The 26,130-nt window shown below is 39.3% G+C and overlaps 2 protein-coding genes across 4 annotated transcripts in view; one reads left to right on the top strand and one right to left on the bottom strand.

Moving 5' to 3' along the window:
- LOC144048437 (transmembrane protein 132D) overlaps positions 1–7,747 on the top strand; it is a 33,707-nt gene extending 25,960 nt beyond the window's left edge. For both annotated transcript variants that reach the window (XM_077560386.1, XM_077560387.1), the window contains exons 6-9: positions 1,720–1,925; positions 2,092–2,356; positions 4,872–5,063; positions 5,152–7,747. In XM_077560386.1, the coding sequence (XP_077416512.1) occupies positions 1,720–1,925; positions 2,092–2,356; positions 4,872–5,063; positions 5,152–6,471 (1,983 nt within the window). In that variant the 3' untranslated portion in view covers positions 6,472–7,747. The remainder of the gene's footprint in view (positions 1–1,719; positions 1,926–2,091; positions 2,357–4,871; positions 5,064–5,151) is intronic.
- The window catches only part of glt1d1 (glycosyltransferase 1 domain containing 1), a 21,146-nt gene continuing 2,453 nt past the window's right edge, over positions 7,438–26,130 (bottom strand). Inside the window, exons 2-12 of one of the 2 annotated variants that reach the window (XM_077560391.1) lie at positions 24,060–24,211; positions 23,829–23,934; positions 23,140–23,191; positions 22,171–22,207; positions 19,783–19,839; positions 13,703–13,801; positions 12,695–12,744; positions 10,615–10,658; positions 10,119–10,239; positions 8,767–8,865; positions 7,438–7,979 (exon numbers count right to left, since the gene is read on the bottom strand). In XM_077560391.1, the coding sequence (XP_077416517.1) occupies positions 7,833–7,979; positions 8,767–8,865; positions 10,119–10,239; positions 10,615–10,658; positions 12,695–12,744; positions 13,703–13,801; positions 19,783–19,839; positions 22,171–22,207; positions 23,140–23,191; positions 23,829–23,934; positions 24,060–24,211 (964 nt within the window). In that variant the 3' untranslated portion in view covers positions 7,438–7,832. The remainder of the gene's footprint in view (positions 7,980–8,766; positions 8,866–10,118; positions 10,240–10,614; positions 10,659–12,694; positions 12,745–13,702; positions 13,802–19,782; positions 19,840–22,170; positions 22,208–23,139; positions 23,192–23,828; positions 23,935–24,059; positions 24,212–26,130) is intronic. The other variant, XM_077560392.1, reaches the window with a different exon arrangement.

Raw genomic sequence — 26,130 nt, 5'->3', positions numbered from 1 at the left:
GAGATCAACAGGTCATCTCACGAGTTGTTTGGAGTGTATATGTGGACTGTTTTATGGATTTGTGAGTAGTGATGGGAAAATTAAGCTTTATGAAGCACTTGCAATTTGATGGTGCTCTTGGTTTATAGACAAAGGCTAGTGCAATGGAAATTGATTACATTTCCACTGCATCTTTAAACCAAGAGTGTCATCTAGAGGAGTCAAAAAATATCACTGTAAGTGCTTCATGAAGCTTAATTTGTCCATCATTATTTGTCAGGTCAGAAGTGAACAACCGATACTTCATTAAAAGCTTCTTGTCTTGTATGACTTGTCAGGTCTTTATGGTGTGACTCAACAATTTATCAGGGTTGAACTGAATTTGACCAATTGCTTAACTTTGCTTCCTGATAGAATAACAGAAGATTCTTTCAACCTTTAAAATATATTTTCAGTAGAAACTACAGCTCTAATTATCAGGGAAAGCATGCCTTTCAGTCTGGATGTACTGCCTCATGAAACTAAGATAAAATTCAAAAACAAATATAAATTGATGACACAAAAACCCATGGCGCTATTATTGTTGACAGAATGAGATTGTGACCAAGAAGAGTGGGCGGCTGCCACATTAAAATATATTCCATTTTAAATGATGTTTTGAAGTGTTATTTGAACAAGGCTCCAAGTTCAGTTTAAGCGTGAAGCTCTTGGATGACGTTCTCGTTAAAAAGAAGAAATGAACAAAGTGTCTCAGAATATGGATGAATGGATGACTGCATTCACAATGAATTAAAATATGAGGACTCCATACAGCTTGAAACACTTAAAAACAACTCCATTCGTGTCTATTGATCCATGCTTGCATTAGGAATTCTCCATCACTGCCACACTGTAAATGCACTATTTGGATGGAATTCATGCATGAGATTATTTGTCAGGAAGTTAGGCCATAGCAGGATGACACACAGTGACGTGGTCATTTAAAAGCTTTAGCCGTGGACACGGGGGGGTGCAGGATGATTCTGAAATGCACTGATGATCCTCTCAAAAATAGCATGTGCACATGGCAGCACACCGTGTAGCCAAGTGCTGGATTCGTGCAAATAAGAGCGAGATTTGCTATTTGTATTCCTCCTTAGGCTATCAGTCAAAGTCACATTATTTTTTTTCCACTCCTGTGTGCATTTCCAGAGGCTGGTGACTGAATTTAAATGTGGCGTTATAATTATCCTGTTTGTTGTGAGCGGTGGCTGTTGAGAGGACCGACGAAAAGCTCCTGATTCATGTCTCAGATTGTCCATGTGATCTTTTTCAGTAGTAGCTTAAACTCTCCAAGGTCACTTTTGAAATGATCATGTAATGAATGCACTTGGCTGTGAAGGACTGATGTTGAGCGCGATATTTTGATTAACATAAAATTGCAATGCCGCATCGTCCCAAAGCTTTGGAGCAGTGATCATCAGAGTAGTTTATTGCAGCTAACTGACATTACAATGGTATCACATGCAGTGTGAAAGTGCCACAAGGACATTTAGTGTGGTGAGAATCCACCATTTGTTAAAACATTGACATTTATGAGCTTGTTTGATCGTGTTTGTCATTACTTAAAGGACATAACCCCCACTGACAACCTGGTTGACTATGGCTGCAGTTTGCTCAGAAAAAAAATAGCTGGATAAACTCGTTGATATAATCAAGACATCACAATGATAAAGTATCCCTATTTCTCTTCCTCTGCAGGTCTCGGACAGGTGTGACTATGTTTTTGTAAATGGCCAAGAAACAAAAGGCAAAGTCAAGATGGTGGTAAACTTTACCTACAGCTACCTCAGTGCTCAACTTGAGCTGAATGTGTGGATGCCCCGACTCCCCCTTCAGATCGAGGTGTCAGACACCGAGCTGAGCCAAATCAAAAGCTGGAGGGTCCCTATAGTAACTTCCAAGAGGTGGGTTACACATTTGTGTCAGTAAAAGACAACCTTGTTTGCCCTCTACATGTTATGATATGATGTTCCTTGCATTGCCTTAATATTCCCTCAGATCCATCCAAACAGAATCAGATCAAATCTATGAGCAAATTATCTAATAGTCTGTGTGTTTTCTATGTCTCAGATCTGGCTGGAACGGTCAGGTGGATGAAAAGAAGGGAAAGGGCTGCACATTGCAGTATCAGCACGCCCTGGTGCGTGTGCTAACCCACTTTGTGGCCGAGAAGGCGGACCCTCGAGACTCTAAGGCCTATTTCCTGGGCTCTGACTGGCTGGTGGATGTAACAAGACTTGTTAGATACTATATGAAGGTGGAAGATCCTCGTGTGGCACGGCTGCAGGGGGGGAGGGTGCTATCAGGCCAAGACATTGGGACCACTGCCATCCAGGTAACTAAGCATGAGCATCAAAACAGTAGGCCTATGTGAACCCCTGAGCAGGGAAAATAGTGTCAATGTGTCTGTCTATTAAAGGGGAAGTCAACCTTAAACATTTCTTGACAATATGTTATATGTGACCTTACTAGTCTAAACATGACATTCAGATTCATATTACATTTGTGGAATATGAGTTACACAGCAAAAATCTAGCCATTTTTATCAATCTCAGGGGGCGGCCATTTTGCCACTTGCTGTCAACTGAAGATGACATCACAGTTGCACATGGCTCAGGCAATGACCAGTCACAGCTCACCTGTTTTCTGAAGCTGAGCTGTAATTGGTTGTTACCTGAGACCTGAGCAACTGTGATTCATTTGACAGCAAGTGACAAAATGGCCGCCTTCTGATATTGATAAAAACTTCTGGATTAAGCTTCTTAACTCAGAGAGGTTAGAGGAAAGGAGGAGGAGGAAAAAAAAAAAAGCACCACAGCGGGTCTCGAACCCACACCCTGTTGCTAATGGGGCAAGCGCACTATCCACGCAGATGGCACAGATGTTTTACTTTACACAGCCAATGGTTTTTAAAACAGCCAATTGTCATTTCATTGCACTTTGCCATTGCAAATGTGAAGAATAATTGATTGCTTTGAATTCATTTGGTCAGAATGTTTATTGATAAAGGCTACTTTTGTCATTATCCCATGGTGGGAGGTCTCAGAGAAAGTGGCCGTGCGTTTAGTCCGTAGAGGCGGTGCGGGGGTGGGGCCGCACGCAATGACGTCAAACCGTGCCAACAGCTCGTTTTCTCAGGTTGGGAGGGGCTGGTGCTTGGAGAGCAGAATAACCTAGAATTTCTCATACAGGGGCGAATGGAGGAAAACACAACTTTGGTCATGTTTTTTTTGTGAGGAATTAGTATTTTAACATGGCTAAAAGCTCCAAAAAGTTGATATTTCATGTTGCAGTCCCTTTAAAATGTCAGCGGTGCTCCTGTGACTGATGGTCCAGTGATTCCCTGAGCAGTACTGAAGTGTTGGCTAATTAAAGTAACATCAAGCAGCAAGATAGTACTTAACTTTGTTAAATCACCCTTGGCACAAATTCTGGACATTCTCTAGTTTTAGGTAAAGAAAAAAGTGGATGTTTTTTTGGGGGGGATTCTTCATACTGCATATTTTCTCATGGATCTCTCCAGCCCTGGCTCAAGCAACTGAATCTGATGGACATTGTAGCAAAGCACGGAAATGGCCAAGCATTTTCCGCAAGCCGCTACAGTGCCATTCTGACTGACCGACTGACATGTTTCTTACTTGCCTCCATGATTCACATAGTATTCACCGACTTGTGGGCAGGACTATCATGCAAGGGTAGGGCCCTAGATACTGAGGTCTGGGTGGCCTTCATTTTGGCACTTATGATCTCTACGTAGCATTTTCCTGGTGACATAAAGTAACTTAAAAATAAGCCCATTGAAGGAAAAACATGTATTGAAGCATTGAGGGGCCTATTGAGCAACATTTTCAACAGACAAATTCTGACATCTTTTTATTTACAGATTGCTCAAAGAAAATGTTCATTTAGGGTATACAAATATGTTTTTGCTATTCCATGCAATTTTGACATAATGGTGAAACGCAAAAGTAAGCTCAGTAGTAGAGCAGCATTCCCGGGCCTGAAACAGCTGTCAAAGTGGCTTATGCAAATAGAATTAAAAGGGGACGCTGAGAGCAGACAAGACCATGTAAAGTCAATTACAAAGTAGGGATTATGAATGCCAAATAGTTGTTTATTCCTAGAAGACACGGACGGTGACGATGCAGTCCTGGATTCACAATTGACTATATCACTATATGACTATATTTAAAAACATATATATTCTGTCTGTAAATTTCCGGTGGGTAGTGCACGTGCACACGAGACGGTCAGACTTTCTGTACTAAAAAGACCAAGATTCCTTGTGAATAGAGTGTACGGAAAACACAAACCAATTCCACGTTCAATCAAGGCATTTCGGTCACGTTTACATGAACAAATATTTGTGTTAGAAAAGGGGTAACCCCTAGAGGTCTTAGTCCATATTCGTGCTTTTGCGTGTGGTTACATTGCCTTTTAAAATCCAAATATTGCCAATCTTCAGGGTTTTGGAAGTGACTGACCAAACATAGGCTCCTTATTGTCCGAAATTGATTAGAATCTTGACAACCTTGGCCCTATAATAGTCTTTGAATCTACTAAGATAATCATATACAAATATTAATCTTTGCTCACACAAATGTCGACAATGTATCTTTATTTGATCATGTTTGTTGTTATATTAATATTTAACTTTTTGGGAGTTACTGGGCTAATCTGGGACCTCGGGTATCGAATTTCGTGTCTTATGTGTAAATGTGTGTTGGCATGACAAAATTAAATTCCTTAAATATGACATATTGGCAAGTACATAAACTGACCCCACAACACATTTACAGCCTGATGAAACAAACTGTGCATTTACGGTATGTGATATTGTTCTGCGACAGGTGTTTTCTCCACTCTCTGACACAATCTTGGCAAAAACAACAGTGAAAGTCACAGATGAAAAAGTGAGCATTACTGAACTGGGTGTCCAGATGGTTGCAGGTCTCTCAATGACACTACAGCTCAGCCCAGGAAGCAACAGGGCCATTCTGGCAACCACAGCTACACAGGAAGTTCTGAGGTTGCCCCAACAGGTTACATTCTCAATCAACTTAACTCCAGCATGACTGAATGGTTGTTCCAAAACACAATAACAATTTCTTTTGTTTTCTCTGCCATTAGGAAGCCATGGTCAGTGCATGGGTCCAGTTCAGTGATGGCAGCCAGACACCTCTTGACATCTATGATCCTGCCTCTTACCGTGTGATGGTGTCATCCTTGGATCAGGGCGTGGTGTCAGTACGTGGAACCCCCCCAGCTGTGGTAGCAGAGGGAGAGGGTGAAGGAGTTCTGGTCCGAGTGGAAATCTCTATCTGTGAGGCCTGCCAGAAGTCTAAACGTAAAACCACTGTAACTGTGGGCAATGGCAGTCTTAAGGTCAAGTTTCAGATGAAAAGTCGACAACCAGACAGCAATAGCCGAAGTTCTGACAGCACCACTGTCAGCAAAACCACAGAAAAAAAGAACAGCGGTGGGGACTTCAGAAATGATGGGGAAGAGATTGAGAGTGACAGGGAGCAAAGGAGACCATCACAGGTTCCTTCACGCATCACAACATCAGCCAAAGACGAGAGTCCCTTGGCGAAGACCACAATCAAATCTACAGAGAGGACGTTTATGACCAGCGGCAGCCTTGGAGGCGTAGGGAAACCTAGCATTTCGGGAAGCAGTCCCACCAGCATGGTCAATATCAGTATGATGAGCAGCCCCGGTGACAGCAGTAAAGCATACGGCTCTGACAATATGATAGTGGACAGTGTTCGTTTCACGAGTACTGTTAAGGCTCCCGGTAACCTGGTCAACTCCAATAATATTACCACTAAAATTGTTGTTCCTGGACAAGAGTCAGTGGAGGTTGAGATCAGTGGTGAGGAAGATATGTTGACAAACAGACCCCTTACAGACTTAGAGATTGGTATGTATGCTCTTTTGGGGGTCTTTTGCTTGGCCATCATGGTATTTCTTGCCAATTGTATATCATATGTTGTGAAGTTCAGACATAAGAAGTCTCCGTCACATAGCCAGGAGCCTACAGGTCACAGGCATGACTGGGTGTGGCTTGGTACAGATGCTGAACTAGTGATGAGCGTCCCGGGAAGTCCTGTTCAACAAGACTCGCAGACGATGACCACCGTGATAGACATTGGGCCTGATAAAACTGCTTCACTGTCCAGAAGGCCCAGTTGCCTGGCATCAGTCACAAACTCGCCTATTAGCTGTGTGGGCGCCTTCAGGAGCAAACCATTGCCCGCAGAGTCGCTCCACTCACCAACCAGCAAGAGGAAGCGAGTCCACTTCACCACTTTTTCCACAATGGAGCACCAGCATTCGCCGCGTCTCTCACAAAGGGAGAATGGACATGGTATCCATTGGGTTGGGAAGGAAGACAGTTGTGAGGAGGGACCCCAAGTGCCCGTTGCAGAGCCCCGGGACAGTGTATAATAGTGAGTCTGATCAGATCTCACATTGCAGAAAATGTGGCTTTGATCACCTCAATGCCTTTGTTGACAAATATGAGATGGACAAAAAACACAACCCTTTTCATTACCTGCAAAGGCCTTTTAGATGTACTGTACACATACTGTATAATACTGTTAATACTGAAGAAATGAGCCCATGTCCTACTTTACACAATGAAAAAGCCACCAAATGCTATGCTGCATGTGGATATCCATGTGCTATTCTTTAAATGTTTGCACTTCCTAATGACCAACATACCTTGCAGGCATTGACGAGCTTATAAAATGAAATCATACAGAACCCACATGGGTTTTAAATCCATATGATAGTCACAAGTAGAGCTAGTAGCCATTTTTTTCCTCTTTATAATTTTGTATTTTGTTAACCCACTATAAATTTGAAATGTATTTGGACTGTTTTTATCTGAGTAATTTTAATGCGCAGCATTTTGCAAAGTACAAAAATGTTCATGTGTTCATAATGGTGGTCAAATTAAGCGATATGAAGTGCATTATGTTAAAATGTGTTCCAATGTATTTAATCCAGGATGCTACTAGATGAGAAAGAACCACGATTCAGGTCATTAACGCTGTAAAGTTTAATGTCAAAAGTAAAAATGTAGATTAATTAATACCTCTGTATGTCAATCAAAAATTTGAATTTTTTTTTTTTACCCATGCAAATTAATAATTGTGGCAGATCAGAGTGTTACAAAATGTATCCTAAACTATGTTTTATGATTGAAGTGTAAATATATTTTATAGCTGCAACAAAAAATATACTTTATGTCAAAGCAGATGTTGCTCCTGTGCTTTTGGAAAATCCTTGTAACCCTTCAAACAGGCACTAGCTGACTTCATCAAACAAAAGTGGTTGTGCACAGTGTAAACAAAATAAAAATCTGAATAAGAAATACAATTAGAAGTCAAATAATAAAGAGACAGCGAATGGAGTGCACCAACATTTATGTATCTGAATAAATAGTACAATATCAAATGTATAAAGTACATTACATTTTGCTGTTGTATTGATTTACAGTTATCCCTTTGGATCCAAGTACGAATAAAAAAAATATTTTGCTACATGTTTACAGCATGTTGTAAATTATTACTAGTATATTATTATTGTAAATACAGCAGTTTATGAGGAATCTATCCACCAATGAAATGTGTCCTTAAAATTCCCCAATCCAGCCACATCAACAGTGTTTATGAATCTTAACACAATGTGATGTCATGCAAATGAGACAAAAGAAAAATCCAGCAAAAGACCAAAACCCATACAAAAATATTCATGTTTGTGTAGACATGCAAAGTAAACATAAGGAGTTGATCAATGTGGCCTTAGTGCAGCGTATCCACCAACCTCTGGTAGGTTTCTCTCTCCTGTTTCAGGCTGTGATGCTTCACCACGTAGACTTTCCCATTCCTTATAACTCTCTCTCTCAGCTCATGATCTGACAACAGCCTCTGAGACTGATGTACAAATTCCTGGCAGGGATAAAGGCAAAATTAATCTCATTGACTGCCAATGGACACTTGAGGCCTGCCATTGAAGTTGCCTGAAGAGGTTTTTAAGCACAAAGCCTTATTACAAGACATGAGAGTAGAATGCAGATAAAAGTATTTGCATTGATTAAGTAAATACTTCAAAAGGATTGAGCTATTTGGAGCTCCAGGCCCAAATCAAGCCCAATAGACTTTTTCGGTTGATCCTATAATGGCTGTCACTTGCAATTTTCTTATGAAGAAAATTAAAAAAAAAACTGTCAACTTTGAAGACCATTACCTGACCATTACCCACCATCTGTCACAGAGACCTGCTGGGTGGGAGGTTGGGAAAAAAACTAGACCAATTAAAATGTGATCAATGCTTAGTGAAGCCACCACTACTTGGCATATGGTGTATCCACACTGCATTCCGCGGACCTAATGGCGCAGCAGACTGAGAAACACTCCAGCTCAGCCCATCTCCACTAACGTGAGGCGAGGCCCTACGCCCAGTCACCACCCGTGGAGAGGGCTTATCTCCTACTGCTAGCGTAGAGTATCTCTCGCAAAGCTATATCAAAATTTCAAATTCCATTGACTTGTGTGACTCTACTTTTCAATCCCAGTTTAGCTCCTCTGGTGAATTACACAAATTGCAATTGAAGTACAAACTGGGTTAAAAAGGCTGAAGTTAAGAGACTGTCGGACTGAAAAGATAATGTTTGAAAAGAAAGGGACACGCTCATTGCCAGTTGTGGCTTCAATGCTGCCTGCTTCTGCTGGATACCTGAGGGGACGAATATAGCAGACCGGTGACCTCATGTTGAACCACAGCTTTATTTCCTGGAATATCCCTGGCCACCACAGGTAGCCCCAGATCCATTGCCTGTCGGAAGGACAAAGCAATTAGATTCTATTGTCGGTGTAGGCCCAGTCCAGTTCATTGCTAGCTTCCTCACAAGTACAATATAGTACTGCATGTTGTAACTGCTTGTGTTGTTAAAGAGAAAGTCACAAACTGTCTTCAATAATATGTTTTTAATGGTGACTCCACAAGTCTTCTAAACACATTTTTTCTTATTAACAACACATTTGCGGAATATGAATTAAGTGGCAAAAGCCATGTTTTTATCCATCTCAGGGGGCGGCCATTTTGTGACGGACCTGAGCCTGGTGCCATGAGACACTATGATGTAATTTTCATTCCACAGCAACCTGACGCTTTGTGGCAATTTCAAGAATGTTGTGCTTGAACTAACCGGTTTCCCTATATGTATTTCACTTTAAAAGCAGTTTTCTTTTTAATGGTGACTTTTGTGCTTCTTCGTCCACCATAGATTTTCGGACGTGTCTAGTTTGTCAAACAATTGTAACGTATACTCGGATGAGCAGGACCTAAGCATCCAGACTGCACTATTGGATATATGTGTGACTTATATCCACATACGAGTACTGTTTCTATTGACATGAAAAAAATCAAATCAGATGTCACAAAATGGCATAAAAAACATTACGTAGAAAAAATATATATGATCATTCCACTCCAGAAAAACAAAAGGTTCAGATCCATCATTATAAACCGAAGATTAATATGACATACTTGGCCACGATAAGTGACGGTTTCATCAAGGACATTGGGGAAAAAAATCAGTTACTCTTTTGTACTTGCTGATGCCGATACCACTGTTTTAATGCAGTGTATCTCTCGATACCCGCATCGAAACAACACTAATATTAAATGTGTGTGACACAGAGCCTTTGTTATGCTACCATACATGTTTTTATGCATGTAGTGTCGTGCTGGATATGCTGACTCTTGTCACATTTAAAAAGCATACCTTAATGCGAATACATGAAATTGGGGAACTTTTGGGAAAAAGCCCCACAATTTAATTATCCTCCTTCAGAATGAAGAATTTGTGTCACCTCATGCCTTCAGCAGGTTGTTGAGACAAACACGCCAACATCGTAATCCAACTTTAAGCCTACAATGGATTGTCTTAAGTGTGTTGAGAAGAGATAAAGTGGATTTGCTCCATCATCACAGTGTTAGTTTTGCATTATCAAATGTGTGATGATATGTTCATATGATCATGTGATTTGAGACACAATTACCCCTGATGCCTATAAGTTGTTTACCTCCAAGATGGCTGCCGACATGCCCTCTGAGATGGAACTGTTGACCACAGCAAAGCACCTTTTCATGGCAGCGTGGAGCTCCGGCTGGCTCCTCTCCCGGGCTAAGAAGACCCCTGCTGTTCTGTGGAAGCAGTGACAAAGCTCAGTTCTGGCGTGACTCAGGGCTCACAAAAGCGTGAATGATGGTGAGCAGGAGCGACAAGCTTAGGGCAAGAAACACGACTGCACTACTTGTGAGATGACTACAGGTGAAATTCTAACCAAAGAGTTGTGGTGAAATGTTATGGCCTAAAACAGAAAGGCCAGGCCAGATCATGAAGTTGGAGGATGTGAAAAAGTGACTCTTTAGATTTGCACTCATTTCAGCTTCCTTTTAGCTTTTTTTTCTGCCTATGCGGTCAAACATTTCAGGAGAAACAAAGTCACTTTTTGAGCAGTTTCCCAAATCCCTTTTATATAGTGTGCAACTGACTATGAAAATTAAATGGGCACTTACCTCTTCACAACAGCTTCAACTTCATCAGTAAGCACGGGATCGATCTGGCAGAGACAAAAGCTTCATAATCATTAAGAACGCACGGAGGACAAAATAAACAATGATACGATGGCTTCTACCGAAGAGCAAATCATTTTCTGAAAATCCTGTTTTTTTCCAGAGATTGGGGTCAGTGTAGGGTGGATGGCCAATCTGATTAATTGCAATGTGGGATTTGTGTGCATTAGCTTAACCTCAGAAAAGTCACATATCAATTTAGGTCAAAGATGTTGCCAAGCAAGTTTTTTCATTATAGCGTATGCCATGTTTAATTAAATCGAAACGGAAGTGAGTTAACATTTAAGAGTATAAACACAGCATTTTAGCGTCCTACCATAATCTAGGATTTAGCATTTATAGTTGTGCCAGCAGTTGAGAGTTGCATGAAAGTGCATAATAATCGAAGAAGAATCAACTGTAACAAATATAGGATTAGGATTACAAAATTGTTTTTCCTACAACTTTGTAAGGGCATGTAATGTGAAGTGCAGTGACAGAGTGAGATGCATCATCAGTGACAAATCGACCTGAATTTTTCATCCTGGGAATTTATACTGCAATTTGAGCAAAACACGCATCATTTGGAGAATCACGTCCTTTTTTTCTTTCTTTTTTTAGATTTCACAGTTACCTCATTTGACTACGGAGCCCCCTAAAGTGACATGGAGGGGAAAAAAGTCAAATATGTTTCTCATTAGGACAAGAAACGTTCTCATCCTAACAAGAAATCTCTTTACATACGAGCGGTAACTTGTTTAGCAGACTGCAAGACTTCAGGCGATTTAAATGTCTCTCAGACAACATAATGGTGATGAATTACTAGTAAAGCAACAATGTCCTTATAATAATGGCACAGGTGAAAATATAACCAAACTAGGTCCTACACTGTTATTCTCCATCAGAAATGCAAATGAAGTTGTAGAGTCTCCCATGCTAGCATGCAATGGACTACTTTGTCGTCCTAACAAGAATGTTTTTCGTCCTAATAAGAAACATTTTTCACTTTTTTCACTTTAGGGGCTCTGTATTATGCAGTTTGATGACTTATCTTGACTTAACTGCGAGAGCCCAAAACAATTGTAGCCAAATGTGACATTCATACAAACAAAAATGTTTCTCCTTTTCATTTCTCATAGAAACAAACAAACAACCTTTCAATGTGATTCCGGCATCTTGAGATGAATCATGCATCTCTGCTTCAACTGAATCATTTTATCATAGGGGACAATTTTGTGGCAGGAGACAGTGGATAAGCCCTTGGCCATGTCTAATGGTGTTGTTTTCAAGAAGGAAAAAATAACTTTTACTTGACACTAAGGTTTAAAATGGAGGAGTCAGAGAAATACTGTACACTGATGTCATGTCAAGCAGTTAGGGTAGAGATGAAGACACAGTGAGAAATCAATGAATGAACAATAGAAAATGAAATCGGTGAGAAATAGAGCAGCTTAAGTGGCTGCTGCTTTCCACGGATGCATGACTTTGTGACTTCACAATTCAGGACACTAACATTACCGTGCTATGAGTTTTGGAAAAATAAACATTGCATTGTTTTTTTCTTTTTTTTTTAACATGAAGTAATACCATATGAAGGACAGAAATGATTTGTGAGGCAGGGCAACATGTGATTTATGTCATATCACATGTCAGTGCATGTGCAGATAGATCTAGGCGCATCCATCCGTGCTGAAAAAAATAAGATAGAGCCCTACTGTATACATGGCTAGTTAGGTGAGTGCTCATCTGAAATATTTAATAAGCAGATGGCAGTTTGACACAAAAGGGAATTGAACAGGCACTGTGCCTGATGACTCTCAGCCTGTGTGAAGAATTACAGTGCTCAGTGCTGCATACAATTGCAGTTAAATACTTATAGCAGTATCTCCCCTACAGTATGTCCAATTAGCAGCTGCCTGAGGTCCACTGGCTATGTCTCCGAGTGATAGCAGCGATATGTAAAGTCATGATACAAAGAGAAATATACACTTGACTTTTGTTGCAGGAAAAACACACAACTAGACATTTAAGTCCGTGCACTTACCCTTGGACCAATTATAACAAACACATTCTGGGGATTCTCACTATGCCACTCTGTAAGAAAAAAAACCCCAGTCAATTTGGAGAGAGGAAGAACAACACCTCAATCTTTCTGTTGTCACAAAAAATATGAGAAAACTGAAATAAAATGCAGCACCTCTGGAGACATTTTTTAGACCATAAATTAGCGTGTCAATAATGTTGATTCAAATAAAATAGTGAGTGAATTGGGCTTCAGTACGGTACGGAAGAAATGGCCCAAGTGTGAGTGTGCCCTAAGAATCATGGTAAATGTAGTCAAAACCGAATGCAAGCTGCTTCTGGCAGCGCTGTTTGTTTTCATTTAAAGACATGAACACACTTTTGCGTCTTTAATGATCGATAGCTGTGTGGAGAATCAAAAGAAAGCAAGTACTATAATCACTCTTGTTCGACAGTTGACGTGAGGTGAATTTAATGGCCACTCACACAGCAGGAGATCTCAAACATCCATTGAAATACTCATTAAAGGTGTGAAACAGCAATGACTTGTATGTGAGAAAATTGCAGGGAGTAAACAGTTGATATTTGTTTGACGCACCAAAATCAGAACAGACGGAAGTCAAATCAAGTTCCAGGAGATACACATTTTTTCGGGTGTTACTACATTACCACAACACCGGAACCGAGCAAAAAAGGTGAGTGCATTCACTAGTTTGGCACTGTTGAACTGTCAACCAAGATAGCATCTAGCATTAGCTAAATTATTAAAACAGCCACCAGACACCAGGTTGACTAGCGAGTCCCGACTAAATCTAGATAGTTCCTGGTGAGAAATGAGTGTATATTTGATTTTAAGATAAATTGTTGTGTCGCGGTTTTAAATTTTTGAAGATCTAGTCACCCTAAATGTAAATGATCCTAAAACCAAGATTTGAAACAACATTTAAACTCATCCACTTAAATTCAAGGATTGTGATGCCAGAAGTCCTCAGTTTAAATAATGGTGAGCAAGTTTCAGCGTATGATGTACCTGAAAAACTTTCCACCAAATAGAGAGGGTCCTTGACTCTTCTGAGGCCACAGATCAGCAGGAAGACGTGGAGCCGTTCCACATGCCCACCACTTACACCTGGAAAGAGGCCAGACACAGAACGACAGTGCTAAAATAACAAAACACTGCATAATGAACATCCGAAGTACTGGCAGGTAATGAAAGTGATACATCACCCAAGGTCATGAAGAAAATAAGACAGTAGTGACTAATGTGTGTGCGCAATTCCTTGATCAGAGTTGTAATGCTCAGCAGGGAAATTGGGAGACATGGAAAGGCTGTGGCCTAATCAGTGTAAGTCATAACTACACAGCCACAGCGCGACAGTGTCAAGAGCAGCCTTGAATTGCTGGAAAAGAAGTAATGCTGTCAAATTGTTTGAGGAAACTACTGAGTCAGCACTTTGGCCAACGCGTCCGATGTTGGATGCAATCCAGAGATTAGAGCCCAGCTGGAGAACAATGCCAATGGCTACTGTTCAACAGCTGACCTTCAAAAGGCGTAAATCCTTAGAACGCGACCACACACACAGTATGGTTGACACACATTTACATGTACGCACACAAACACAAACACACACCTGTATCAAGCTACATTGCATGCACTATTCGAAACAGTTCAAGCTATCATGCAATAACAGTTCAGAAATTCTGCACACGATAAGAACCCTTTGACAAGTGTAAACGTTTGACTTATTGCTATTTAACTTTGTCAGAAATAAATATAAAATGGATAGCTGCTACATGGACTTGCTTGATGTGTTTTGGTTCATTACAACAATAATTTGCAAACAAGCTAATTGTGTATGTCAGAGATAAACGTCTGCCTATTAACAATCGAAAGTGCTACATATTTCCCTTGATTTTGGCAAGAGTCCCTTGTAAATAGCCCACACTATTATGATACCCCAAACTCACACATGCACATGTTAAAAGTACCATGACGGTCTGGAGAAATCCCCTGCTGCCAGTTAAGTCCAGATCAGGAGGATGAGGCAATACTTTAAAGCTATTAAAGAGGATCTAAACGTGACAGCGTGGAGTCTGGGCATTGACCCTGATCCTTGGAGCCTATTGTCAGTGGAGCGCCGCATTCTCTTGGGAAGTCCTTGCATTGACGTATGTGATGAAAAAGCACATCAACTTACACCCAAAACACCTAAATTCTACCACCAGAACAAGGTGAAAGAAAATGTTTTTACTCAACCTTTATTTATTCAGGTAAGACAATTGAGAACAGCTATTCATAAAACATAGCAAAAAAAAAAGCAATTTTTTTTTTATACATGTATACCAAATTGTACAATGTGATGCAGTTATTTATTTACCTAATACTTGACATTACATGATGAGTAAATGCACAGACTAAAAAGAGCTGCAACAATCAACTACATAGTATGCCTCACTAACTATTTAAAGGATTTGGGGATTAGGTGTGTTTTCTTTTAATATTTGTTGTAGTGTTTCAGTTGTTTAGGGCAGAAAATTGAAAAGAAAATCAAAAGCAAGGTGTACTTTGTGTCACGTGAGGTGAGGAATTACCCAAACTCAGGCAAGGCACTAGAATTGGGAAACGGAGTATAGCAGGGCTGGATTCCGCAAAGTTTGGACCCAAACGCAGACAAGACACGGGGGACTTGAGGAAAACACTTGACGGCGAGAGCGGAGCTTCATGCATGGAAGCAACCTCAAACATACCGATCAGGGCTGGATGCAGAACACATGAAAGAACAGCTTGCATGGAAGAGTTGGGATGAGAAACCTCGACAAATGTCATTCAGTAACTCTCGCAAATTGCTAAGGTATTGCACAATTATATGACAGAATAAAGGCATATATGATAAAAAAAGAGTGACTAATAAATCATCATAAGTGCCATAACTGCATAGCAACTACAAATATCAGAAAGGACTAGACAAACTAAGAATGGCTAATACATTGTCATCATCATTAGTGACATAGCAACTACAAAAATCTCCACGTGGGACATAGCAACTGACAACATTATAAAACAATGACCCTATGACCCGACCCCAAGAAAGTCACATATGACCCAATGACCCAACCCATAACACAATCATAATACTTGGGGAACAAAGGAGTTAATAAAACTGACTAAAATGTAGCGTGCGGGTGATGGTATTCAAAGTGAGTAGAGAGTGAAGATAAGGTCTTGCCAATGAGTGTTTTATAAATAAACATGGACCAGTGAATTTGTCTGCATGAGTGAATAGAGGGCAAATTAACCAAGGAGTACACTTCAAAGTGGTGAGTGTTAAAGGGAGCACCGATGACAAAACTGATTTCAGGATAGTATACATACAGTATGGGGTCTATCAGGTGGAAGAGAGTTTTTCAAGCTAATCTATATACCGGTACCTGTAGTGCAGCTCCATAATGTAGAACTGGGAGTAGGTAAGAGTTGGAAATATAATGGAGACCTGTCAGAATGAGTAAAAAGAGTAAAAAGCCGCAATTCATTTTCTCAAGGAAAAATTGTATAAAAAAAAATAAAAAAATCTGCCAGTCACACCACCTCCCCCACACTTTTGTGCAGTTCATTGAGCTCTGTTTTTGTTTGCTTGCCTTTGACTTCAGAGGGGCTTTTTGAACAATCCCTTGATGCGCTGAACAGAAGATTAGATTGGGTATGTGTGTGCATGAAAGGGGTCCTTATTTGAACTGCTAAAATTAATCTCTCCCTCGCTCCAGTCATGCAATATGGTTTGCAAGGACTTTAAAAAAAAATGACACCGTATGTCATTGTAAGAGACATTTTTGGCATAGTGACAATAATGAAAAGCTGTAATCAGGTAAAACACTGTGTAATTTGCAGACAAGCTAAAGTGTTTGTCTTGGTTGCTAACTGATGCCCATTTCAACCATCATGAGAGATTTGTTTGCATGTTTTGACATACTAAACAAAACAGGCAACAACTTATTAAAAGGACAGACTGATTCACGAATGACAGATAAGACCATATAGATTTACAATGTGAGTCACTATGCATGACTTATATTGTTCTAAATAGTGGTTGTTCTGTTATCAGGCATACACACAGTCAAAATATCTTAAATAACTTACATTGTAGTTCCATTTATATGGATCACTTGCAACCAACTACATGAACAAGGTAACGTGAAGTGCTTATGTCCCCTGGCCTGCAGTCCTTTAAAAACATGCATACTGTATGTGCTTAACAGGACCTGGACTGAGAACTTACTGTATGTCTACTCCTAAATCTGTGCCTTTGGGAAATTATGGCCCACACCATATCATATACAATAGTATCATTCAGGCAAGACTGCGCTCAGAGGAGAAGGCTCAAATAAAATGTCCTCCTGCGTCCAGTCAATTTAGCAATGATTCATTTATGTCACTAGCAACGGATGACTGACCAGCGAAACCAATCTAAAAAGAGTGAGCCCCGCTGCAAGTGTGTGAGACACAGATGGAGAATAACAATTGACACCAGGTTTGCACTAATGGATTTTTGTTAGGTTGCCTTTCAACATTTGTGGTAAACTAAAAGACCAGATGCTTAAGACTATATACATTCGGCACTTTTTTAGCTGACATCCTCTTTTGAACTTTGACCACAAAGTTCAAAAGAGGATGTCATGAACACTTCAACTGGTAGAGATCAGTCACCCAATGACAATTTGACAAATAAACAATATTGACAGTGATGAACACAGGACAATGACAGTACAAACACACTGGTAGATTTTAGATGATAACAGCAAAAGCAAAACAAGTCATAATATGGTGCCTTTCCTTAGAACTACCGGTAAGTACTTGCGAGTCAGATTTCAAGATGGGGAAGAAACTTAAGGCAATTAGTATGACTTGCACCAGTTGTGAAGTGTGGTGACAAATGGCCCAAGGCTGGAGAGCTATTAATCAAGTGCACAAAACACTGGAGGTACCAGGATGGATCTCATATGCTGAGTCCAAGTTAACCATGCATAAAGTATAAAAATATTTAAATTGTACCTAACAAAAGTATTGTATTGTAATGGCAGCAATTTATATTTTAGAACTATTGTGATGTACCATATACCTGTTAATTATAGGCTTACAGATGAGTGTAAAAATGTTTCCATAATTGTGTTCTGAATAGAGCCTCTGCTGCTTCCATTTAGCTATCTAACAATCTTCTACTGCTTATCCTGTTTGGAGTCTCACGCGAGCTGGACCTTATCCCAGCTGACTTTGGGGGAGAGCAGCAAATATAGAGAAACAACAATCCACACCTATGGCCATTTAGAGTCTTCAATTAACCTTCCATGGAATGTGGGGGGAAACCAGAGTACTGGTACTTTTAAATTTGGGCATACTCATATTCACAGGTGTCAAACTATGGGGTAGAGGCCACGGACTTCCAACTTCCAGGTTTTACACATCAGCGCCGTTTCCGGCCACTGCTGGCCGTGTTCCAACACTCGCACCCACACCGAGACAGACACTACACACTCGCAGCCTCACACCCGTCGATGGGAACGCGCAACCGAGCGGCACAAAGGCGGAAGCGCAAGTACTGGGATACGGCCCACACGTCGCAAACCGGAAATCGAAACAAAGTTGATGGGTGAAAAACCGGAAGTCCCGCCTCCTCCATGCCATATAGTCCATTGGCCAACATTATCATATGTGGCCCGCTAAAGCAAATCATGTGTGTCTACTTCATAATTTTTGCTCAAAACCGTAGCAAAAAACGCAAACAGTCTTCACTTTTATTAATGCAGTGATACTGTAAGCATTAATTAAGTTACAAAACCCATTTTTTTAATGAATTGAACAATAACTAGCCTGATACCATTTTCCTTGACCACAGATTTCAAAATTAACTGGCCTGGACATAAATTTTTTGACTATATGTAATACGACGAGGCAATAATACATGGTTTCATGAGGGAATTAAAGGCCATCTAGGGAAAACCATAACTAGCCTACAGAGGTGTCAAATCAAGGTGCACAAAGTCTAAACCCTGCCCCGGTTTGGCTTTAGCCACATGTGTTTCTACTCAAACGGTTTGTTTACCTGCCAGTTGAGTAAAAGCACCCGTGGCAGGGTTTTTGCTTTTTCTGGACCTGGATTTGACACCTCTAGTAACCCACAATGTGTCCAGCAACAAAAAATAATTTGATACCCATTAGTTTTGAGTTATTATTATTATTATTGTTGTTGTGTTTATCATTATTATCGTGCTGCGTAATGAAATACCTCTCAATCAGTTTAATTGCATTTTTCTTTAAATTGGCCCACAAAATATTTTAGTAGACTTTTAGGTAATTTTGCTACTTCAATCATTTATTACATCAATGAAGAAATGAAGCTATACAAATTGCAAACAAAAGCCATGACATTACTTCCACTGTGCATCACAGTTAAACTGGTCGGGTTCATGAGCCAATTTTTTCTTTCTTTAAACTTCAATCTTTTTGTCAGCTTGTCTCAGCACTTATCACCCTTCTTATTTTTCTTATTAATAATCACCCGATAGCCTCAATCCCGCAAACAGTACCTGTAGATCATGCCACCCTTTCTTCTGCCCTCTGGAGGTTGTTGTTGATTTCTTTAACAGTTGTTTTGGGGTCTTTCTTTACAGCTCTCAAAATGTTTCTGTCATCAACTGTGGTTGTTTTCCTTGGTCTATATATTTGACATCTGTTATTTTAGTACACCAGTATTCTTTCTTCAAGGTTTCACAAGAGAACTGTTTTGGAAAAATATCACTATCAGTTTCAATAAAATTAGGAATTTTGACCATCATCAAAAGCTCAGATGCTCTTCATGGTAGGCGAGGCAACAATTGGCTCCCGTGTAACTCAAAGCCTTTATCATGTCATGTCAACATAACCAATTTTTACCAGGCAAGGGCTGTTTTGTGAAGTTTTATTTCATATTTTACAGCCCACATTAGGGATAGGAATAAGATACAATGCATATTTTTCTGGCAGATATTGCAATTTTGATTCAATTTGCCATTTTCTTCAGCCTACAGTTTACAAAACAATATTTTCAACAAAGACTGAACAAAAAGAAAGAGTGGTACCTGATCTCCGTAAGAATTCAGACCAGCTGAAATCTTCTGCCGCTTGGGTCTCAATACCTTTAACAATAATGCAGATAAAGAACAACATAAATATCATGAAGCAGTATCTACACATACAGTACATCTAATCAAAACACATTTAACAACTTGTGTATTACGGTACAAAAATAACCGTACAAAGCATTTGCAGTTATACTTACATCATCATATCACAAACAAACTTTGTTTGACGATTATGGGACTTTTATGTTAAAAACTACTTAGGAAGTTGCATCACCCACAATTTTCCTAAGGACTGATTTAAGCAACAAGCAGGTCTGCAACTCCCTAATTTTGGGGGAAATACACCTTGTACCACCTGTTGCCACGTTTAAATGCCAGGCAGTATGACCTAAAAAAATATATTTTTTTGTTAGATCATCCCATGTCTAAAATTTCACCAAACTTGAAAACATCAGGTGGTGAAACCAACCAAAGTTGTTTTCAATCACAGTTAAATGTGTATGAATAGTGTAGGTTTGTGTGCCTTCTTTATTAAATTGATAATTGAGCCATCTAAAATACTTAATTTTGCTATTTGTAACTGTCAATCAGTTCAGGGTGTACCCCACCTACTGCCCGAAGCCAGCTGGGATAGGCTCCAGCGCCCCCCGTGACCTTTGTGAGGACAAGCGGTTAGGAAAATGAATAGAAGGGTGGATGGATGGAATTTTTAGGACATTTTAGCTATTTTGCTAATGTTTCAGTAACAACAGATACAGAGCATGACATTCAGTGTGCTAGGAGAAAATAAATCTGTCCTTTGCTTCTCAATCATAGTTACGTTTCAGGAAATTAAAAAATATCCATCTTGTTTGGGTTACCAAACAGTGCTTCGTTCAATTTGGTATTATACCCTATATTGTTCTTTAACACAACAACACCCCAAAATTCAAATTCAATTGCAGTTTTAACAGACTAAAAAAGCTAATTTATTAACACTGTGATTGACCACAATGATAGAATAGTCACTGGGCACCGTCCCTGTCCACGCAACAGCCAGTTGAAATAAACTTGTTCATGTGGCTACAAACTGAGATCATTTACACTGGTTGAGTAACCCAGACTGGGCTGAGTTAAAGAAATAAATAAATCCTGGAGTCAGACGAATCTCTTTCGGAAGCTGTTCAGTAAACACTTATGAATTGTTAATAAAAATTTGTTTGGTATAATTTTTGCATGGAATGTATTTATATAAACATTTTGAACAAGATCTCAAAAACACTAGAGACAAATGACTAAATCACATTACTATTTGAAATGATTTCCCCCCCCTCCCCCCAGCATATTTCATGTGATAGTGTTGTCAGGTGGTACAACCAATATTCATCTGATGGTGCAAACAAATTAAATAATAAATGAAAAGGTTATAGTGACCAAGTAGTAATAGCAAAACTGTGAACGGGTGTTTAATGTGCCCAATGCACAACTGCCAAATGTTATGTAAATCACTGAATGCTAACTCGTTATCATACCAATAATTGTTCCGGATATAAACAGAGTTGTTGCCGCTGCCAGAGGCTTTTATGTTTTCCCTCTGCTTCCTAAAACGCTTTAATTAAGCACTGAGTGGGGAACTCGGGAGGTGGGGAGCACAGCAGGTCCTCCATAACCCTCTCCCCCTCGCGTATGTGTGATTACATGAAAAAGAAAACCAACTGATCCATTAGTAAAGTGAAGTGAAATGTATTAAGTACAAATATAGTTCATTCAAATACACAATGATTCAACTGAATTTTTAATAGGATACTAGAACACTGATATACTAAATAGTTGCTGCCCAACTTTAACTCCTTTACCAAATGTAATTTTGTTTTGTAAGAACAAAAGATCTTAAGACATTCATGAACGATCTCAAAAGTAGAACAGCTACTCCTTGAAAAAAAATCTTGCAAGGAAGTCAGAGTTGTGCAGTTCTAGATCCAAGTATGAATGTCAAATCATGTCAAACTTACATGTAAAATCTGCTTTTTTTAAATGTATGCATGCATTGCGTTCATTAAACAATCATATGAGCAGCTGCCAATCTCTCAGCATCATTTGATCACACCAACACTTAACGAAAGTGAATAAGACATATGCTGACACAGCATTATATGCATAAATACAGAAGGGAGTACAATACTGTATCTTAGAGGCATTGGACAGAGTTTGATAAACAAAGCTCATAGCAGGAAACAACATGGTGAAACGACTTAAGATGTCCACCATGGCATGCTATCCAAACGTAAGTCTGCAACTTAGCATTGGTAAAAGCACGATAACGGGAAAAAAGGTAATATGAGATAATTAATGCAGAACTTGAGTGAGTCAGAGATGCAGATGTCTGACATGAATGTTCTAACTTACCTTGCGGCTGAACAGAGATTTTGCTGCTCTGGGAGTGCTTTAGGGTGGGGTCGGGGTCACAGGGGGCAGATAGAATTAGGTTAAAAATAGCACTAGGTGAAAAAATAAGACTCGTTTGCCTTATTTTTGCATTTGCATTTAGATCGCATCATCATTAGGTACAGTAACTGCTTCATACTATGTCTGAATGAAACGACAGACCAGGCAATTATCTTGTATTGTCAAGATTTTCTGGCTAAATTTGTCTTTTAAAAAGATAAATATTGGTAGAGTAATTGGAATTTCTACATAATAAATCAAGAGTAGATGCGAGAAAAAAATGACATGTTATCACACTGAATCCAATAATGTGTTTTTTTTTTCTGTCAAGTAAAACGAGTGAATGTGTGTCCTGTCAACCTATTGCTAGCACAAAATGACAGATAAAACATGCCGCAAGCCTCAATTTGCAATTTATTGCTAGAATGTAATCGGAAAATAAAACAATGTAATATTGTTTTTAATGCCAGATTGGCATGGGGTATGCAGCCTATTGTCTGTGCAATAAAAGCCCTTCTGTTATCTTTATTGAAGTAGTCAGGCTCCTGCTTTGTTGATGCGCCATAAATGCAAATAAATAAATAAACAGCATTTTCTTTCACTATATAGTGGCTTGTAATGTACTATGAGTAGTCTAAAGTCTATATTTGATCCAAATTAAAATACCATCTCTGGCATTCATTTTAGTTACATATTTATGTTAGCTGTACCTTTGTGGAAGCATGAACGATAATGTATACAAACAGACAGACAGTAAACATAGTTGTGAATAATTTAGCACATGAATAAATCATCTTTTAAGAGTGAAATAGTTGCAACTGGTTGGGCAAACAAAAGATCCATCGGACACAGAATAGCATTGAAGCAATCACTGCACTTTAAATGTTGCAGATGGTCCAATTGAATAAAAAAATAATAATACAACCCTACCAAATATAGCTGAGCATCTTTTTTCAGTGTGTCTGTAAATGCAACTGCAAACCTGTTCAAAAAAACACATTTTATTATTAGGTATTTCAGTAAACTACTTGGTCATAAACTAGCCTTAAAGCCCCGTATAAGCAGCAACAGGAGATGAAATGGAAGCAAACAATATTAAAATTCCTCGGTTGGGGGGGGGTCTGTGATTTGAAACACAAATTAGGTAGATAGAAGAAAACTTGAAAAAAAAGAGAGAATAATAGAGATTAATTTGCATGTGTGAATTCCATAAAGAGGCCAGTAGGCTATGACAGCATTTCATAACCAAGGTTTGCATGTCAGAATACGAGAAGGAAATTGCATAGATTAAGAGGTTTTCTTCCTTCCTGTCCAAACTTTACACAGGGCAGTTAGATTTGCATGACATACCTTCTGTCTGTTTGTGTCTGAACACAATAAGAGATTATTGAATACGAAAGAAAATAACTGACTTTAAATGAAATCAAAGAAGAAAAATGAACTCTAGTTCTAATGCTTCTGTGACCCATTACTACAAGTCAATGTACTGCAGCCCCAAGAACAAGGTTTGCGAGGCCAATCACCTAGTTTTCCACTTTTTGCTCACTGAGAACATTTTGTGTGATGTGTCAAACCAAAAATGCGATTCATAGATTCACATTCAAATGGGGCAATTTCACCGTGCTTTAAGTAGAACTTTTTCCATAACCACACGTCTCGTCTCAACTTTCACATCTTCATTGATGTCTGTTCCACCAAAGATAATGCCAAAGGGTACTTGGATGTCTGTTTTGAAGGTTACACAAAAACAGATTTGTTCAGGCAGATACGGAAAAGGAAACGGGTTTCCTGATCTTTTTGATGGTTGTACTGGATGACACAATAGAATGAAAGAGAAACATGCATTTTACCTAGCAGAAGTCTGCCTGCTTTGAATAGATGAATGGCCAGTGCACCCTCAAATTGAGGATTTCGTGATAACAGGTTTGCCACGTCAGAAGACGACTCAAATTCCTCTGCATGTCTGAGCTCACATGTGTGTCCTGCCGATTCAATGTAGGACCTAAAAATGAGGGGAATTAAATATGTACAGCTCCATAGAAAAGTATTCTTAATTTCATATTTTCTTCACATACTGAATCACATTTAAATGCTTAGGTAGGATCATCAAGGCAATCTTAATGTTTCACAAAGACAATTAATTCATAAGAATGCAGTATATAAATGATTGTTTTTTACTCCGGAACAAAAGTCCAGACCTATCTGGCCCTATGTGATAAAGTAACCTCCCTCCTTGTTAAATCATGAGATAACGGCAGCCAACTAAAACTACTGTAGAGTGAAATGGCGGCTAATCCAAGAAGTCACAAAAGATCCCAGTACAACATTCAAAGAAATAACGTCCTTACTGGACTTCATTAAGGTCAGTGTTCAGAATGAACCATAAGAAATACACTGGGCAAACAATAACAAAAGTTTTAAGTTGAAACCCACTGCTGACAGAAACTAACACGAAGGCTTTCCTCCCATTTGCTAAGAAACATCTCGATGATAGCCAAGAGAAATATACTGTGAACTGTAGAGATGAAAGTTCAACATTTGGATGGCGTGTGGCCCATTACATATGGCATTAAAACAATTTAACATGGTGTTGTGATTGTCTGGGGTTGCTTTGCTCATTTAGGACCTGCATGACTTGCTGAGATTAATAGATACATGAATTCTGCTGTCTACCACAAAATCCTAAAAGTGGATGTTCTGCAATCAGTTTGTGCCCTGAAGTTCAAGTGCTCTTAGATTAAACAGGGGACAACAACCCAAAATTTACCAGAAAATCCACCTCTGAATGGCATTTAAAAAATTTTTTTTTTTTTAAAAAAAGCTTAAATCCACTTCTGGATTTGAGTTTAAATTACGGAAACAATTCAGTAAAGAAGAACATTAATTTTCATCGATGCGAAAGACTCATCACAAACATTTGATTTTCCTTAATTGCAGCATGTTCAACCAGTTAGGGTATTCAGGCTTTACCCCAGCGTTTTATTAGAACGGGCGGCCCACCAGGCTGCACGTAAAAACGTAATTTGCACTTCAAAATCTTCTAAAATCCCACATAACAGATAAATTAACAAGAAAGCAATTGCTGACTAAAGTGCACCATCTATTTCATTTGCTCATTTGACATTAAAAGTAAAAAAATTTAGGGCGAGTGACGCAATTTGAAACATCACAATAATTTTAAGAAGCCCAATTGTCTTGGAGCACACCAAGGAATTTCGGTCCATATGGATGTGTTTGTGGATATTTTTGGCATAAACTTGTCAGCTATTGGAAGAATGGGCTCTCCGGACAAAATTAAAGGATTGATTGTAACTGTGGACATCCGTACCAGAACATCAAAGTTGATTTTGCTTGGGTGAGTAGTACTGACATGTCTTCCTCATTAAGTATATTGCTTGAATCCGACAACAATTTACTATCCAAAATGTGGTGTACCACTGAGTTTTTAGTAAGTTTTTAGCTCGTGGTAGAACATAAAAACAAGTGATTTTGCAAGCTGACGTGACTCGCCGCACGTCCCTGTGCACCAGCGTAATATTGAATGTGCAGACGGGGTCCCCTCAATTATTGGAGTGATCCATGTCTAACTCAGTAATGTTTGTTTGCCCCTTACACCAACATAGCACTTTTAAATAAAGAAAATTTATGTGGTCGCGTCTGTCTCATCCTCACTGTCCCTAATGGAGCGGTCATCCCAACTGCTCGCTACTTGAAATCACCACGGAAGGAAGAAAAAAATGGTGTGCTGATCTAGTTTACTTTGCTTGTGGTTGTTAGTAAAACAAATAAATTATTGTGTAGTTTTGTAGTTTTGACCACGAGCATGAACCATGCTACGTAAGACCACAAGGTCCACACTGAACTCAAGTCATGACGTGGATGAATTTGCTTGAATGCTACTACTAGAATGTCATCAACCAT

Source organism: Vanacampus margaritifer, chromosome 3 (assembly GCF_051991255.1).
Source record: "Vanacampus margaritifer isolate UIUO_Vmar chromosome 3, RoL_Vmar_1.0, whole genome shotgun sequence".
NCBI lineage: Eukaryota > Metazoa > Chordata > Actinopteri > Syngnathiformes > Syngnathidae > Vanacampus > Vanacampus margaritifer.
The sequence above is the reverse complement of the archived record's forward strand: the minus strand, read 5'-3'. Positions and strand labels throughout refer to the sequence as shown.